The sequence below is a fragment of the Pungitius pungitius genome, chromosome 12 (assembly GCF_949316345.1).
Source record: "Pungitius pungitius chromosome 12, fPunPun2.1, whole genome shotgun sequence".
Classification (NCBI taxonomy): domain Eukaryota; kingdom Metazoa; phylum Chordata; class Actinopteri; order Perciformes; family Gasterosteidae; genus Pungitius; species Pungitius pungitius.
The window spans coordinates 6,139,645-6,155,875 of record NC_084911.1 but is presented as its reverse complement, the minus strand read 5'-3'; the positions used below and the strand labels follow the sequence as shown (position 1 = coordinate 6,155,875).

Sequence of the window (16,231 nt, the reverse complement as noted above, 5' to 3'; positions counted from 1 at the left end):
TGTAGATGCTGCATTAATGGCAAACTTGAAATATTGTACAATTTGTTGTACATAATAAGAGTAATACATTATTTTTAGGAGAATATTCTTGTGATCACATTCTTATGTGAAGTCATTATTTTTTCAATGCACCTCCTGATCAGAAATGCTGAGAAGTGCTGTATAATGCATTTCAGAGTTCCAGAATAGACGAGCAAAGGTGCTCTCTGCCCGAGCTCATAACCCCAGCAACCCAGTGTTTACCAAAAAAGGATACGTCTGCATTAAATTCAGGTCCTCCACGTTCGGCCTCATTCAGCCACGGCTCAGACGTGAAACGACCAATGCCCCAAAATAAAACATCTCAAAAACAGGTATATGCAAGTTCCTGCTAACATGTTTTATCTCAGGAGGTATATTTTACACGTATTTATTACTAAGGTTGAGATTGTTGATCAGTTTTTTTTGCATATAATTTATATTCATCCCAGATTATTTATTCCCTGAACTAAATATGTACTGTACACTTTTTTCCATCCAGGCCTTGACACCATCTGAACGGGACATTTTATTTTCCCTAATGAGTAATTCCCATCGCGGGCGAATGGATGACCAGAGATGTGTCTTAGCTGTTAGTCCTCAGTCCACACCCGAACATAAACCAGGTCAGAGCAATTATCCCAAAGGTTAGAATCTGTTTGATTTCTGTTTTTATTCTTTAATGATAATTCTTAATGTTTTTGAAATAATAATTGAATTTCTTTCAAATTGATTCCATTCCATACCGTGTATCCTTAACGGGTGGCGGGGGAGTCAATCCCACCTGACAATGGGCGGGAGACGGGGTACACGTGACATGCACAAGCATTCACTCTCCCATTTACGCACCTACAAGCATTTTAAACTCCCACATTAACCTACCCTGCATGACTGTGGGAGGAAGCTTGACACAGGGACAACATGCAAGCTTCACACGGAACCTTTCAAGTCGTTAATTATGTATTTTTACCGAAACCTTTTTCTGTCCCAGGTACAGATTCTGAAAAGTTGTTCAGCTTGGTCGCAAACTCTCAGAGCCGACGGCTCGATGACCAGCGGGCCTCTCTTCCTTCGTTGCCGGGTATACAGAATGGAGGTACCCCATCAACATTAACGCCAGAAGAGAGGAATGCAAGCAACTTGTTTTACATGGTCTCCAAAGCCCAGGTTCGTCCGATACACATAACGCTGTAAAAAAAAACATTTGGAAACCATTGTGAAAAGTTTTGTGCAGGTGTGGAATATATGCAACTGCTTTGAACCCCCCCCCCCCCCACACACACACACCTCCCCACAGGCCTCAAGGATGGATGAACAGAGATGTTTTGCACCCAACATTTCCCAAAACTTTGGTACCCCATCAACTCAACGTAAAGAGCATCCCGGTTCAGGCGCATTTAATAAACCTCCCCAAAGGTCTCCCTCCTTAAAGGCTGACCAACATCAGCAGGTGAGACGTCATGCTGCACAATACAATAGAGTTGGTATAGTTTGCCTAAAATATCACCCATTCTGTAAATGTATAATCTTTAAAATATGATATTAAAATGGCTCATCTTCCACAGTCTTTTGAATAAATAATATTCAACTCTGTCATTTTGTCCTCTGATTTCTTTCAGTGCTGTTTGCCCACTTCTCATTGTTTTTTCTTCTTTAAATCTTTTTAATTAGGAGACATTTCCAGCTGACCAGGAGCAGTTCTTTCATATAATGAGTCATGCACAAGATGGCCGTATAGAAGATCAACGTTGCTTTTTACAACAAAGCGGAAGTACACCAGGCACAACCAGACGCAATGAAAACGCTTTAAATAGTGTACTTGTAGGTCAGTAAAACCCACTCGGAAAGGTCAAGTATGTGTTTTATGTCTCCCAGATGTCACACAAATACCTCTTGTTTTTCCGCAACAGGTGCAGACGCTGAGGCATTCTTTAAATTCCTTGCCTTCAGTCAGGGACGACGGCTTGATGATCAGCGTGTCACACTACCTAACCTCCCTGGGATAAGTGGGATATTTGAAAGAAATCCAATTGGTAGTAATGTAAAGACTGAGATTCCAGTAAGTGTTACTTACTTACTTACTTATGTTGTTACTGTGTTACTATGTTGTAATTTTTATATCACACACAACTACAATGATGGCTTTCAATGTGCAGGATTATTCATACAAATATTATTAATTATTCATACAAATATATTAAAAACATTCATATCATGACACAAATATTTGCTTAACTAATAGGCTCATACCCACAATTAATTATAACCAATTCCCTAAATCACAGCAGAGTACTTGACAGCTCAACTGCCTTTCCCCCCCTTTTCTGTAAGGCCTTTCCACTACACATGCTTTGGCCTGAAAGCACACCAGCAGCATCAAGCAAGAACTGTTACAGACCTACCTCACCATCTCCAATGGCTTATGCAGAATCAGGCTCCCCTGCAGCCCTACCCAAATCTTCTTCATTTACCCCTGAGACAGAATATCAGAAAAAGCTCAATTCCCCAGGACAGGTGACTTATTCATTCTTATTTTCAATTGAACTGTTTTTCATGTGGCCACCAATGACTAAACAAGCATTAACTTTGTATGGAACAATGACGTGCTATTTCTTCACAGGTGACAGTGAGAGTGTCCTTGAGCTTCACGCCAGAGCAGGTAAGCTGTGTCACCGGGTGTAGATAGTTGGCCGATTACCTGCTGTTGTCTTAACAAAATGAAAAATGTCTTCCTCTATGCTTATGTGTCGAAGGTGCAGAAGGATATCAGCCAACCATTTACATTCCCAGAAGTCTTCCTCACTCTAGGAGCCCCTGGAGATAACCTTGTGATCCCCCTGAGTCCAAAACCTGGCAGGCCACTTTCCTTCAACCTAAATCTAATCCCAAAAGAAGATATCAAGTCCAGGCAGTGCTCTCCAAGCCATGCAAGTCCACAGAAAGCCTACCCAAGCCTGTCATCCTCCAAACGACAGGAGGGGACCATGACGAGCCCCATCAGTCCAGATGAAGACTGCTTCTCTCTGATAGAGAAGGTTCACACAGCTCAGTTGCAGAAGGCTATGGCTCAAGGTGGACACAAATGGAAAGGTGATCCTGGAAAGGGAAAAGAGAAAAGCGCTGCAAAGGAAGGGAAAGTGGGTTGGAAAAAAAGATAAGGATAGTGGCAATAAACAATATTAAGGTTTTAGTGATTGTTGAGGAAAGGAATTTGTTGAACAATGTTTAAACAATTGAAATAGAATATTTAATTTGGTACCGTAGTAAGTAATATGCTTGTTTTTATTTTCAGAACCGTATAGGTAATTTGTTGAAGCATTTGATGCTACTTTTTCCTTTGCTGGTTAAATGTCCTGTACAGATGGTCTATTAGTTTCAAGCCTAGTCATGTGGGTAAGAACTCTTTGCTTTTTCAATGTAAATACAGTATATGAAGTTAAAGATAATGCAGCTTAAACTGCTTATCCAAAGAGAGAAATTGTAGGTAGGCTGGAATTAACGTCATTATTATGCCAAACAATAAAAACAGAAATGAAACCGGGTTGCTAGTTTATGTTTGTTCTTACACATAATTCAGCCTTGAGCACACTTTTGACCTTTTACACAATTCCCAGAGCTTTTAGTTCAAATCATTAAATTGGGTGGTTTTCTGTAAATGATTTGTGTCTCAAGTAAACATCTTGAGGTTAGTTTGAATATGGGAAACATAATTAAAAAGAAAACAGAACACCGGAGAGATGTTTAACATTTATTGAAGAGGAAAATTACAAGGGCTCATATTTTATGAACTCTGTTGAACGTCCTCAGCTGGCTCTTGTGTTTCATTCAGCAGAGTCAGTTCCCTGAAAGTAAGAGAGAGAGTTAGTTACTTGTGGCCATAACATTACAATATGTATTGACGGAGATAAAACCAGAGTTAGAGAGGTAATTAATCAGCAATATGGGTTTTGGATAATCACACACATTGTAAAACAAACAATGTCATTGATACCGTTAAAAATGATTGAAAAAGATACCTTTCCAGTGTCACGACTCTTGACTCTGAGCTTGTTGACCTGCGACTCAGCGATGTCAGCGCGCTCCTGAGCTTCCTCAAGTTCATGCTGGACCTTTCTCAACCTAGACATGTGAGTGTTGGCCTGCTCCTCCTGTGAAAGGTTAAAGGATATTGAATATAGGATAGGATAGCTCGTGTCAATAGCATTGTTGATTTCCATGCATGAAAAGTCTAATCAGAATCGCTGACTCACTGCGTCCTCCGCTTGTCTCTTGTAAGCCTTGACTTTGAGCTGCAGTTTGTCCACCAAATCCTGAAGTCTGGCCACATTCTTCTTGTCCTCCTCAGTCTGTTCGGATAAAATTATCACTCATGGGGTGTTGAAGTGGAATTATGCTTTTGTGTAAAAAGGTATTTAGATGTTTACCGGTACTTAAGAGAAAGTAATAATACTAAAATATTAAAATGAATCTCTAATAAGTGTGTAGGTATGTAATGTGGTTTAGTTTGGTTTAATCCAAAGCATAACACAACCCTAATTAGACCTCACTAGAATACAATAGTGACTGGAAGGGTGTGCTGAGCCTACAATATAAAAATTGATGCAAAAGTACAATATATGCACGTGAAAGTGTAAAGTAGCACGATAAAGAGTGAGTATGGTATTTTTCAACGTACCTGGTAGGTCAGCTCTTTCACTCTCCTCTCATATTTGCGGACACCTTTAACAGCATCAGCTCCACGTCTCTGCTCGCCTTCAACTTCAGCTTCCAGCTCACGAACCTGTTAAATGATGATATAAACAATAGATCAAGATTTCATTTTATTTATCTGAGCCTACTTACATACAGTACAGTACATACCCTCAACTCCAATTTCTGGAGCTGCTTCTTGCCACCCTTCATGGCGAGGTTCTCAGCCTCATCCAGACGGTGCTGCAGGTCCTTCACTGTGACCTCCAGGTTCTTCTTCATCCTCTCCAAGTGAGCACTGGTGTCCTGCTCCTTCTTCAGCTCCTCTGCCATCATGGCAGCCTGAAATGATGCAATGGTCTCAAATTCTTACATAAGCTGTAATAAACATCTGAGTGCATGGAAGTAGAACATAACATAACATGAAGGAGTTGGAGACGTAGACTCACGTCAGTGATGGCCTTTTTGGCTTTCTCTTCAGCATTTCTCGCTTCCTGAACTGAATCTTCCACTTCACCCTGTACCTGGACAAGGTCAGACTCCAGCTTCTTCTTGGTGTTCATGAGACTGGTGTTCTGAAGGTTAAAATTAAACGTGTTTAATGTGATGTTTGTAACATATTTTCAGGGTACTAGATTTCTTGTAAAATAATGACAACAAACCTGAGAGTGAAGCAGTCCAACACGCTCACTAGCATCAACCAACTCCTGCTCGGCCACTTTGCGTCCCCTCTCCGTCTGCTCTAGAGCGGCTCTCAGCTCCTCAATCTCAGCCAGCATCAGGCCATTCCTGCGCTCCACCATGGCAACCTGCTCCTTCATGTCCTCCTGTCCTCTGACAGCATCATCAAGGTGCAGTTGGGCATCCTGAAATCATAATCAACAATCAATACTTAATATTTACTTTATTTACCCTCAAACAGGATTTTTCAACTATTCAACCAAACTCGCCTTGAGCTGTCCCTGAGTGTTCCTCAGCTGCTTCTGGGCCTCAGCGGCCTGCCTGTTGGCATGGCTGAGCTGAATCTCCATCTCATTCAGGTCCCCCTCCATCTTCTTCTTGATCCTCAGGGCATCATTCCTGCTCCTGACCTCAGCATCAAGAGTGCTCTGCATGGAGTCCGTCACCCTCTGGCTGTTCCTCTTGATCTGCTCCATCTCTTCATCCTTCTCTGCCAGCTTCCTGTCAACCTCACCTTTGATCTGGTTGAGCTCCAGTTGAACACGGAGAATCTTGGACTCCTCATGCTCCAGTGTACCCTGCAAGAAAGGTTGGCTGAGTTTAGCCAACTTTGACTGTATTGCCATATAAAGTAATCATATGGCACCATTAAGAATTGTTGCAATAAATTATTGAAATAAAACAATAATACCTCAGCTTCCTCGAGTGCAGTCTGAAGTTCAACCTTCTCACTTTCTGTAGCCTTCTTGGCTTTTTCCAGCTCATGGATGCTTTTTCCAATCTCACCAATCTGTTCGGTCAGGTCTGAGATCTCCTCTACAGATTAAACAAAAAATGAAACAGAGTCTTGCATTCTTCACAAGTGGTTATACATATTATTTGCCTTTCATTTTGATCATAGTTTACACATACGCTGCAGGTTCTTGTTCTCTCTCTTCATGGTCTCCAGTTGGTCGAGAGCCTCCTCATAAGAGTTCTTCATCTTGAAGAGTTCAGTGCTGAGAGAGCGAGTCTCCTTCTGGGCTCCTTCTAGCTCTGCTTGGCTCTCCTCATACTTCTGCTTCCATTCTGACAGGACCTAAAATTATATATATATAAAAATTCATATATATATATATATGTATATATGAAAATATTTCCGAACAACTTTTCAATGAATCAGTATTTTTTCTACGATCTATTTACCTTATCAAAGTTCCTCTGCTTCTTGTCAAGGTTGGCAGCCAGAGAATTAGCTCTCTCCACATCAATCATGAGATCCTCCACCTCACCCTGCAGCCTCTGCTTGGTCTTCTCCAGAGACGCACACTTGGAGTTCACAGCCTCGATGGATTCCTCAGCATCCTGAAGGCGCTGAGCAAGTTTTTTCCTGCAGTGAACATGGAAAAATACATTTTTGCTTCCATTCTTCTACAAAGACAATTATTGAAGCTACAATGTATTACAAATCCTTTTAATATATGGAACAGTAGACATGGTTCATGTACTTTGCCTCCTCCAGCTCCTCGGTGCGCTGGATGGCATCAGTCTCATATTTGGATCTCCACTGGGCCACCTCACTGTTGGCCTTGGACATCCCTCGCTGCAGCTCTGCCTTGGCCTCCTGCTCCTCCTCAAACTGTTCTCTGAGCAGATCACAGTCATGGCGGGCTGACTGGACGGCATGGGCCAGGGCGTTCTTGGCCTACAGATTAATCACAAGCCACGTACTTTAATTAATTTTTTAATTAATTAACATACTGTAGTTAAGATACACCAGAAATCAGAAATATTTATGTATGTTGGACATATGAGGAAATTGTCATTACACAAGAATAAAATGTCATACCTAATAAATAGACAAACAATTCACCCCAAACAAACCCGAAATATCAGCATTTTTACCTTCACTTCTTCCTCAATGTGTCTCTTAAGCTCTTCAATCTGCTGAGTGTAAGCCTGTTTGCCTCTAGTAAGCTGGGAAATAAGAGCTTCCTTCTCCTCAAGCTGGCGAGAAAACTCACCTGAAAGAAAAAAGAGGGAGAAACGATTATAATAATAATAATTCTGTTGGAAAAAAACAAATCAAACAATTCAAAATGGTACCACAAGCGACACAAGTAAAAAATATATGATATGGAACAATCTGCAACTATGCCTGAGAGGTATCACATTGTATCGTGTTCAAAAACACAAGACAAACATCTTTTTGAAACGTTAAAAAGAATGATGTCTTATAACAACAAGTATAATGGCAGATTAATTATGATTTAAATTTGTATATACATTTCAATATACTTGTGAATACACACCGTTCTCTGTTTGCAGTCTTGCCCTCTGTGCACTGTAGTCATTCAGCTGACGAACATTCTCATCATTTTTAGACTTGATTTCACTTAGTTGGTCTTCAAGAGTTCTGCACATTTTTTCCAAATTGGCCTGTAGTGGGCGTGTAATTGACATGAATCAAATGCAGTGAACATAGAATGTAATGATCAGATATTCTCTGTCTCTATTCTCACTTTTCATCATTTGGAGATTTTCTCAAAGCAGATGTAAAGTTTTAAAAAAAAAGTGCATACCTTTGTTTTAGCAACAGACTCCATGTTGCTTGAGAGGTCGTCAATCTCCATCTTGTACTCGCTCTTTTCCTTCTCCAGCTTCTGCTTAACACGCTGGAGGTTGTCAATCTGCTCTCCCAGCTCTGCGACACTGTCGGCTTGCTTCTTGCGGAGAGCTGCGGCGGTGGATTCATGCTGCAGGGTTGACTCTTCAAGATCCCGACGCAGCTTCTGGAACTCGGCCTCCCGCTTCTTGTTCATCTCGATCTGAGCTGCTGTTGCTCCACCAGCTTCTTCAAGCCTCTCACTGATCTCCTCGAGTTCCCTGGAGAGGTCAGCCCTCTGCTTCTCCACCTTTGCCCGAGCCGCCCTTTCGGCCTCAATCTCTTCCTCCAATTCCTCAATACGAGCCTGGATTTGATGATAGTATTAGCGATGCAACTTATTAAACGTTTAGAGTTTTTTGAGTAACTGAGTTTGATACTGATGTAAATTATTTTACCTGGAGTTCTTTGATCTTCTTCTGCAGCTGAGCACCAAGAGACTGTTCATCCTCAATCTTGCTGAGAAGCTGGCTGGTCTCAAAGTCCTTCCTGAAAGAGGAGACCAAGGAAGTTACTCAATAACTCAATAGCATCCCTCTCAGAATAATCTTGTTGTATCATGGCAATTGTTGAAAGTAAGGATGGAGAAAAACTTACTTCTTGATTTTCTCATCAGATTGCTGCTTGTCGTTCTCCAGATCCATTATGGATTCCTGGGCCAGTTTTAGATCTCCTTCAAGCTTCCTCTTGGCTCTCTCAAGGTCCATGCGAAGCTTCTTCTCTTGCTCCAGTGATCCTTCAAGCTTTTGAAATAAAATGTTTTGTATTTGTACAATGGGACATAAATCCTAAAACTCTAACTAGTTGGTACTTTTACCAACGTCAAAAGCAATGTTTTCTTACGTCGTCCACTTGCTGTTCCAGCTTGGTCTTGGCCTTGGTCAGAGTGTTGACTTTGTCTTCCTCTGCTTGGAGATCATCAAGTGTTTGCTGGTGAGCCTCTTGGAGGGCTTTCTTCTCCTTGGTTAACTTGGCAATGGACTCATCTTGAGAGGCCATCTCCTCTGTCAGGTTTTTCACCTGAAATGAAAATGAGGGATGTTTGTTTTAGTTTAGCATCTTTGTATGATATTGTAGAACTATTTTAGTAGTTTTGTCAACCTTGTTTTCTGTGGCATGTTTCTCCTTCTCCACTTTCGCCAAGGTGAGCTCCAGGTCATCAATGTCTTTCTTCAGCTCAGAGCATTCATCCTCCAGCTTCCGCTTCTTAGCAGTCAGCTCAGCATTCATCTCCTCCTCATCCTCCAGTCTTTCGGTTGTCTCTTTGAGTTTTGCCTCGAGCTGGATTTTGCTCTTGATGAGCCCTTCACACCTTTCCTCAGCATCACAGAGGTTCTCACCTTCCTGTAGTTTGACCATATATATATTAATATTTTGAGTAACTAACATTTTTGACAAAATTTAACAAGCAGAATATGATGTTTAATTCAGTATTTTACTCACAGACGCGACTTGTAGTTGCAGGTCATTCTTTTCCTGCAGCAGAGAAACCATCTTCTCCTCCAGTTCTTTCTTCTTGGCCAGTGCAGTAGACAGGTCTGATTTCATCTTATCATAGTTCTCCTTCATTTGTTGAAGCTCCTTCTCAGTCTCAGCGGTCTTCAGAAGAGGCTTGATCTTGAAGTACAGATGCATCCATGGCCAGTTCTTCACATTCATGAATGAGCGGATGTTGTATTGGACTGTGAAGATTGCATCTCTAATAAGTGAACATAAAAATGTATTTAGGTTGAGATCACACAGGAATTTAATTTCAGATCACACAGCATGTTGGATGGAAATCATACCTTCTCTCCATCATTTTAACAAATTCTAGTCTACTAAGGAAACCTCTGCAGCGAGCCTGAGTCATGGTCACCAGCGAAGCCAGTTTATCATCTCTCAATTCCTCCAGGGTACCCAGCAGACCAGCTTTGAAGAACACCTACGTTGTCAAAAAAAGAAAAAACATTCATTAGCACACATGGATGAAATAGAATAACTGCATTAGTGAAATTCTGTTAATAATGTTGATGGGAATGTACAGAAGAATGTACCTTTGTGTGCCCAAACTTGTACTGAGTGTGGTCCACATCAATGGAGCCCAGCAGCTTCTCTGAAGCTTTCTTGTTGTCAATGAACTGTCCCTCAGGGATTATACTAGCATTCAATACTTTGTACCTGCAATAGAAGATAATGGTGTTACCAATGTTGCCTTCCATCCTCAGTCCCATGTATGACATGATAATTACTTAAATTCGTCCTACAGCCATTTACCTCTGCTTAAAGTCAGCGTAGAGGATTCTGCTGGGGAAGCCCTTTCTGCAGATTCTGATGCCTTCCAGCACACCGTTACACCTCAGCTGGTGGATGACCAAGTGGTTCTCCATAAGACCTGCACACCAAATATGTCAGTGTTATTGGCATTTTTTTTATTCTATTTCTCAACAAAATGTATGATACAACTGATTCTGAAAAAATCAGACCTGGAGTCTTTGATTCATTGGGAATCAGGCAGCGCACAAAATGAGGATGAGTGCTCCTCAAGTTGGTCATCAGCTTGCCCAGGTTCTCCTGTGAGAAGGTAATATCATTACAAACAAAAGTAAACTAAAAAAATGGAACCAGTCAGCTGAATTGGAGCTTATCTTTTGACGTACCCTGAAAAGAGCAGACACCGTCTGGAACGAACCACCCTTCTTCTTTCCAGCCTTCTTGCTGCCACCAGTTTCTGCATTTTAAAGTGCAAGCAAATAATGAATTCTTTGTTCCCAATTCAGGTTTATTTCCTAAACAAACCTACATGCTTTGATTTAAACAGTAACCAAATGTCCATGCAGGAGATACAGTAGTAGCGTCTTACCTTCAGGTGCATTGTGGGTTAAATAAAGTAATGACAGCAGTTTGTTTGAAGATTTCTGGTAGAGCTGAACAACTGAGTCATTCAGGGGGTCCTTGTTCTTGTCCAGCCATCCAGTGATGCTGTAGTCCACTGTTCCAGCATAGTGAACCAGAGAGAAGTGAGCTTCAGCCTTGCCCTTTCCGGGTTTTGGCTTCTCAAAGGCTTTGGTCTTGCCAAGATGCTGATCATGCAGCTTGTTCTTGAAAGATGTATCAGAGGCCTTGGGGAACATGCACTCCTCTTCAAGGATGGAGAAGATGCCCATAGGCTGAAAGGATAGTTTTAGTCATATGAAAAATAATCAACAATATAGGACATACTTAGAAAAGAGTAATTCAGTTCACCTTCTCGATAAGCTCAATGCAGGCTGCCAAGTCCATGCCGAAGTCAATGAACTCCCAATCAATGCCTTCCTTCTTGTACTCCTCTTGCTCCAGGACGAACATGTGGTGGTTGAAAAACTGTTGCAGTTTCTCATTGGTGAAGTTGATGCAGAGTTGCTCCAAGCTGTTGTACTAAACAGGTATATGATCTGTTAAACAGACATTCAGTGCTCGTACTGTGTATCATCTTTACTGAGCTTACATCAAAGATCTCAAATCCAGCGATATCCAACACCCCGATGTAGAACTGTCTTGGCTGCTTCGTGTCCAGCATCTCATTGATACGGATGACCATCCACAAGAACATTTTCTCGTAGACGGACTTGCACAGGGCACTGACAGCATTGTTGACCTAGAAATACGTATTTTCTTTTCTTATGATAGCTTAACATTTTTTTTATTGAAATACAAAATGTTGAATTTTCATTACCTGTGGCACGGTCTGACCTTTGGTCACCATTTCATTTCCGACCTTAACTCTTGGGTAGCACAAAGCTTTCAGCATGTCGGCTGAGTTCAGGCCCATGAGGTAGGCGATTTTATCAGCCTCTGTATGAAAGAACAAAGTAATTCCATTCATGCACAGAACTACGCAGGATGTCACAAAGCCCTGCTTAACACCATGGAGCAAGAATATGAACTATTACTGATGCATTAATGTGAATTTTTCTCCTGCATGTATTTTCTGTTGTATGTGTGCTGATTTGAATTCCTTTATAACTATAATTTTATGCAATGGATCATATTCTGTAAGATTATAATATACTTTTAGCTGTTTCTTCACTGCACTTGTTTTAAAGTGTATACTATATTTCTACACCATCATTCTACATCAAAGTTATCTAATGGGTTTTTTACTGTTAAAGCTTTATACGGATATTTCACAGCTGCATAAGGCTGCATCAAAGTACTCCTACAGCAATATACTGCTTTACCATAACATTATTTTAAAATCATCATACTGTATTTAGTGGGAGGCCACAGCAAACAGTTTGATCATAAAATACTTGTGTAATAATGTCACAGTAACTTGCTGGGAAATGTGATTATGTGGCTAGAAACCAGTAATTTACTGTATATTTACAGTAAACTATTCAACGGTGAGCTTGCTTTTGAGACAACTGCACAAGTCAATGTAAGGTTACATTCCACAACTGCATTGAGAATGTTTGTTGGCACTTACTGTCAGTTCATTTCATACCCTTTGTTGTTTGTCTTTTTTTTATCATGCTGATTTAGATGACATAGCACATCCTTTATTGCCCTTATTGGTAAGTAAACTGTGTCGATTGGCTATCAATATAATCCACTAGTGAATCAGTGCCAATAAGTTGTTATTGCATTCTTGCAGTATAAGTAAACGAGGTGTTTTCATCTAAAGTTGCCCTGCTTAATATCCGTTGAGGTACAATGCTGTAGTTTGATTATGTAACATCACACGATTAATTACACAATTACCCTCATTGCCATCGGGTTCAGCCTGCTCCTCGCGCTGCTTCTGCTTGAACTTCATGTTACCGTGATGCATCACAGCCCCAGTCAGCTTGTAGATAGCCATCTTCTCCTCGCCAGTGAAGCCCAAGATATCAATAGCAGTCTGCAATTCATGCACAACCTTTATCAGTTATTCTAACACCCATCGGCTTTTCTTTTACCAATTACAATCCACTTACATCAGTTGCAATGAACTCCTCTACATCGTTAATGCTTTTGACAGTGATTTCCCCCTGACTGATCATATGGTAGTCATAGGGGTTGGTGGTGATAAGAAGGGTCTCTGGAAGAAATTAAAAGAAATTGAGAATTGAGAATCATAGATTCTTTCTATTATGTGGTTATTGTCTTATCATGTACCCAGGATCTCAGGCTTGTGGCCAGTCATCAGCTGATAGAAAATATGGTAGCTCCTCTCAGCAGACAACTGGAAGGTGACACGAGACTTCTCCAGCAGATCTGAGTATAGGTTGAGTATAAAAAAATTATAATGAATGCATGTCAAACAATTCCAGACAATGCTCTCCATTGCAACAGGAGAATAATTATAACCTATAACTTACATGTTTCAATATCAGCTGAAGACAGTTTTGCACTGGCGCCAAAGTGGATTCGGATGAATTTACCCTAAACGTTTATCAGAAAGTGTCAGTTTGTCTTGAGACAAGAAGCTTGAGAAAGGAAGTGTGAAGGACAACAATAAACTCACAAAACGAGAGGAGTTGTCATTCCTCACGGTCTTGGCATTCCCGTAAGCCTCTAGTAGAGGATTGGCTGCAATAATTTGATCTTCAAGCGAACCCTATAGACACACAATTATTTAGTCTAAAATATTCAACAACAACAATCACACAATCAGGATGCACAATTTGTTTTTTAGAGAACAACAAATTCACCTGGATTTTGCTAGCTTCTGCTTTCTTAGATCCAGTGACTGCAATTGTTGCAAAGTACTGGATGACACGTTTCGTGTTGACAGTCTTTCCTGCACCGGATTCTCCACTAGAGGAAATTATAGCATGAAATTGACTTACACATAACTATCAATATAGTTATTAAGAAGTGTCTTAACAATTTGGGTTGTACTCACGTGATAAGGACAGACTGGTTCTCACGATCTGAAAAATATCAATACACACAAGTTGAACATGTAGTTGAGATTCTTTGTTTCAAATGATGTGGTAACTTTGATCTCACCAGTCAGCATGAACTGATAGGCATTATCAGAAATGGAGAAGATGTGGGGTGGAGCCTCAATCCTCTTCTTGCCTCTGTATGCATTGACCACCTGAGCATCGTACACAGGAAGCCACTTGTAGGGGTTCACCACGACGCAGAAGAGGCCAGAGTAGGTCTGTAACACCACAGATAGAAACGTTATCACCTTTGATGCACAGGCTTTGCTGATATAAGTGCGCTTAATTATGAGATTAAAGCTTACGTAGATCATCCATGATGCAAAACGCTCTTTGAGGTTATACAGCACAGCTGGCTCATTAAGGTGGGTCATCATTGCCATGTCCTCCATTTTATCATACTTGGGAGGGTTCATGGGATGGATGTCATCCTCTTTTACAGTGAGAGTCTATAAAGAAAATGCAATAAAAGAAACACAAAATGTAAGATTGTCAAAAAGTCACATGTAATAGTTTAATTAATAAAATTGATAATATTCCTAAAATAAATCTGCTAAGTAAAAACATGAACTAACAATTGTTCATTTTCATTGCATGATTACACTTACCTTTGAGGGCTTGCCTTCATATAGTAGCGTCTCAACAGTGGCTTTGCCACCCTCTCTTTTGATGAGTTTACCCTTGGAATACATGACATCAGGATCAGCCACAAAGAAGGCTGTTTTGGCATCAAATGGAGATGTTTGAGCCTCAATCCTCTCCTTCTCTGGTTTCCTGAGGTAAATGGCCGCAGGGCCATAGGCCGCCATCTCTGCGTCTGTGCTCATGATGGCACCTTAAGCGACTGAAAAGTGGTCACACGTAATCAATTTCTCTACATGTGTTGAAATAAATGCAAACATGCTGTTAGTTGGCTTTTCAGGAGACACATGTTCATAATTTTGACTAAACAATAATTTACCTCCTTTGGTCACCACAGGAGATGGAGTCAGGTCTGTTCTTTTTTTTATCCTATTAAAAAGAATGAGTTCATATATCTAAAAAGTAATTTGTTAACCATTAAAGCTTTCACAAGTTATTTAAAACTATATACTTTTCATTTGTATGTAGAAATAAAGTGATAGTAAATGAAATGGTTAAATTTTGATTCTAGGCATTGCAGCAAATATATGATAGATAAATTATTAATTGTAGAATACAGATCAATTGAAGCTTATGAACTTACCTGAGTTGGAACCCTACCAGTTATTGACACAGTCGTGACCAGGCTCTTATATAAAGGGGGACGGTCTCCCCTGTAGGGTTGTGCTGCTCAGTTTGGTCATGCATTCTTGTCATGTTGTGGCTAATCCTGTGACTGACATTTACATTGATTGATTTTATCTTGTACACACATTCGTTGCAGAGGATATTTTTGTCTGGATGCCATCTGATTGGTTAAAACATTGTGTTGATTTTTTTTTTTTTTTACAATTTTAATGACTTTTAGACTTTTTTTTTTACATATATTTGTTATATATGGGGTTTTCAAACATATAACTTAGTAGTTGCATTACTATTAGTATAATTATTTAAAGTACAGATACATGAACATAAAGTATAAAAGAGTAGGATTGACACTTTTGATCGATTTTGATGCTTTTTGTCCATTTGTGTAATATCTTCCATTACGCTTATTTCAAATTTAAAAAATGTTATACATGTTGACATTTATTCAAAACTGTTCTAGCCATTAAAAATAATGCAATGAATGATACGATAAAGCTGAAAACTCAGCACTAAAGTGTCACTTTCATTCAGGGTTGCAGATATAACAAACATTTTATTATGACTTAATAATTACGAATTATGACTCTTATTTTTCTCTTTTTTAAAATGTATTATTACTCTATTGCAAGTAATACATTTTGATTAATATATCATTTCACAGTACAAGTATATATCATTAAATATTACTCACTATGTAGGTCATTCGTTGGGGCCATATTTGAAGTGTTATATATAATATACTTTGCAGTAACAGACCAATCTGTCACCTACTTGTTTCATTAATATAATGTTATTTCCCTAATGATCTTTTGTTAGCAATACTAATCCTACTGTGGTGCACCATGGCACAGGCTGTGGTCTTGGAGAAGCTCTAAATGTCACTGGTATACAGTTGCAGAACAACTGCACATCTCAGATGTCTGAAATAAAATTAAGGCTGAGCACCATTCCTAAAGCTGTGGCGCTGCTGGACAGTTGCCATCTTGACAAGGATGGACCCAAAATAAGTTCTGTGCCAATAAACAAGATGTTGGAG

The 16,231-nt window shown here is 40.0% G+C and overlaps 2 protein-coding genes across 2 annotated transcripts; one reads left to right on the top strand and one right to left on the bottom strand.

The window, feature by feature from the left end:
* Positions 1–1,324: 1,324 nt before the first annotated feature.
* Positions 1,325–3,553, top strand: LOC119220544 (uncharacterized). The gene is made up of 6 exons (XM_062566203.1): positions 1,325–1,468; positions 1,690–1,843; positions 1,929–2,077; positions 2,350–2,532; positions 2,639–2,677; positions 2,772–3,553. Exons 1-6 carry the CDS (start codon positions 1,325–1,327, stop codon positions 3,174–3,176), a joined length of 1,074 nt encoding a protein of 357 aa, XP_062422187.1. The 3' UTR covers positions 3,177–3,553.
* Positions 3,554–3,809: 256 nt separating this feature from the next.
* LOC119219916 (myosin heavy chain, fast skeletal muscle-like) lies at positions 3,810–14,753 on the bottom strand. The gene is made up of 39 exons (XM_037475424.2): positions 14,535–14,753; positions 14,232–14,375; positions 13,988–14,144; positions 13,881–13,908; positions 13,687–13,792; positions 13,500–13,592; positions 13,354–13,417; positions 13,151–13,249; positions 12,970–13,073; positions 12,755–12,893; positions 11,727–11,845; positions 11,499–11,648; positions 11,258–11,428; positions 10,875–11,181; positions 10,672–10,742; positions 10,498–10,585; positions 10,289–10,406; positions 10,069–10,192; positions 9,820–9,956; positions 9,476–9,731; positions 9,134–9,376; positions 8,876–9,052; positions 8,630–8,775; positions 8,431–8,521; positions 7,950–8,339; positions 7,680–7,806; positions 7,273–7,391; positions 6,876–7,072; positions 6,574–6,757; positions 6,301–6,466; positions 6,080–6,204; positions 5,658–5,966; positions 5,370–5,573; positions 5,157–5,282; positions 4,879–5,049; positions 4,694–4,798; positions 4,269–4,364; positions 4,035–4,166; positions 3,810–3,860 (listed from the first exon to the last, which is right to left on the bottom strand). Exons 1-39 carry the CDS (start codon positions 14,751–14,753, stop codon positions 3,840–3,842), a joined length of 5,823 nt encoding a protein of 1,940 aa, XP_037331321.2. The 3' UTR covers positions 3,810–3,839.
* Between the last annotated feature and the right edge of the window lie 1,478 nt (positions 14,754–16,231).

Bases quoted from the DNA above. Each gene is read 5' to 3' on its own strand.
- LOC119220544 (XM_062566203.1), top strand. From the start codon at position 1,325: ATGGATGAACAGAGATGTTTTGCACCCAACATTTCCCAAAACTTTGGT. The intron at 2,533-2,638 runs GTGACTTATTCA...ATTTCTTCACAG, and splicing joins AGCTCAATTCCCCAGGACAG to GTGACAGTGAGAGTGTCCTT. The intron at 2,678-2,771 runs GTAAGCTGTGTC...TATGTGTCGAAG, and splicing joins TGAGCTTCACGCCAGAGCAG to GTGCAGAAGGATATCAGCCA.
- LOC119219916 (XM_037475424.2), bottom strand. From the start codon at position 14,753: ATGAGCACAGACGCAGAGATGGCGGCCTATGGCCCTGCGGCCATTTAC. The intron at 11,182-11,257 runs GTGAACTGAATT...CTATCCTTTCAG, and splicing joins GCATTGAGCTTATCGAGAAG to CCTATGGGCATCTTCTCCAT. The intron at 4,799-4,878 runs GTATGTACTGTA...ATCATTTAACAG, and splicing joins TCCAGAAATTGGAGTTGAGG to GTTCGTGAGCTGGAAGCTGA.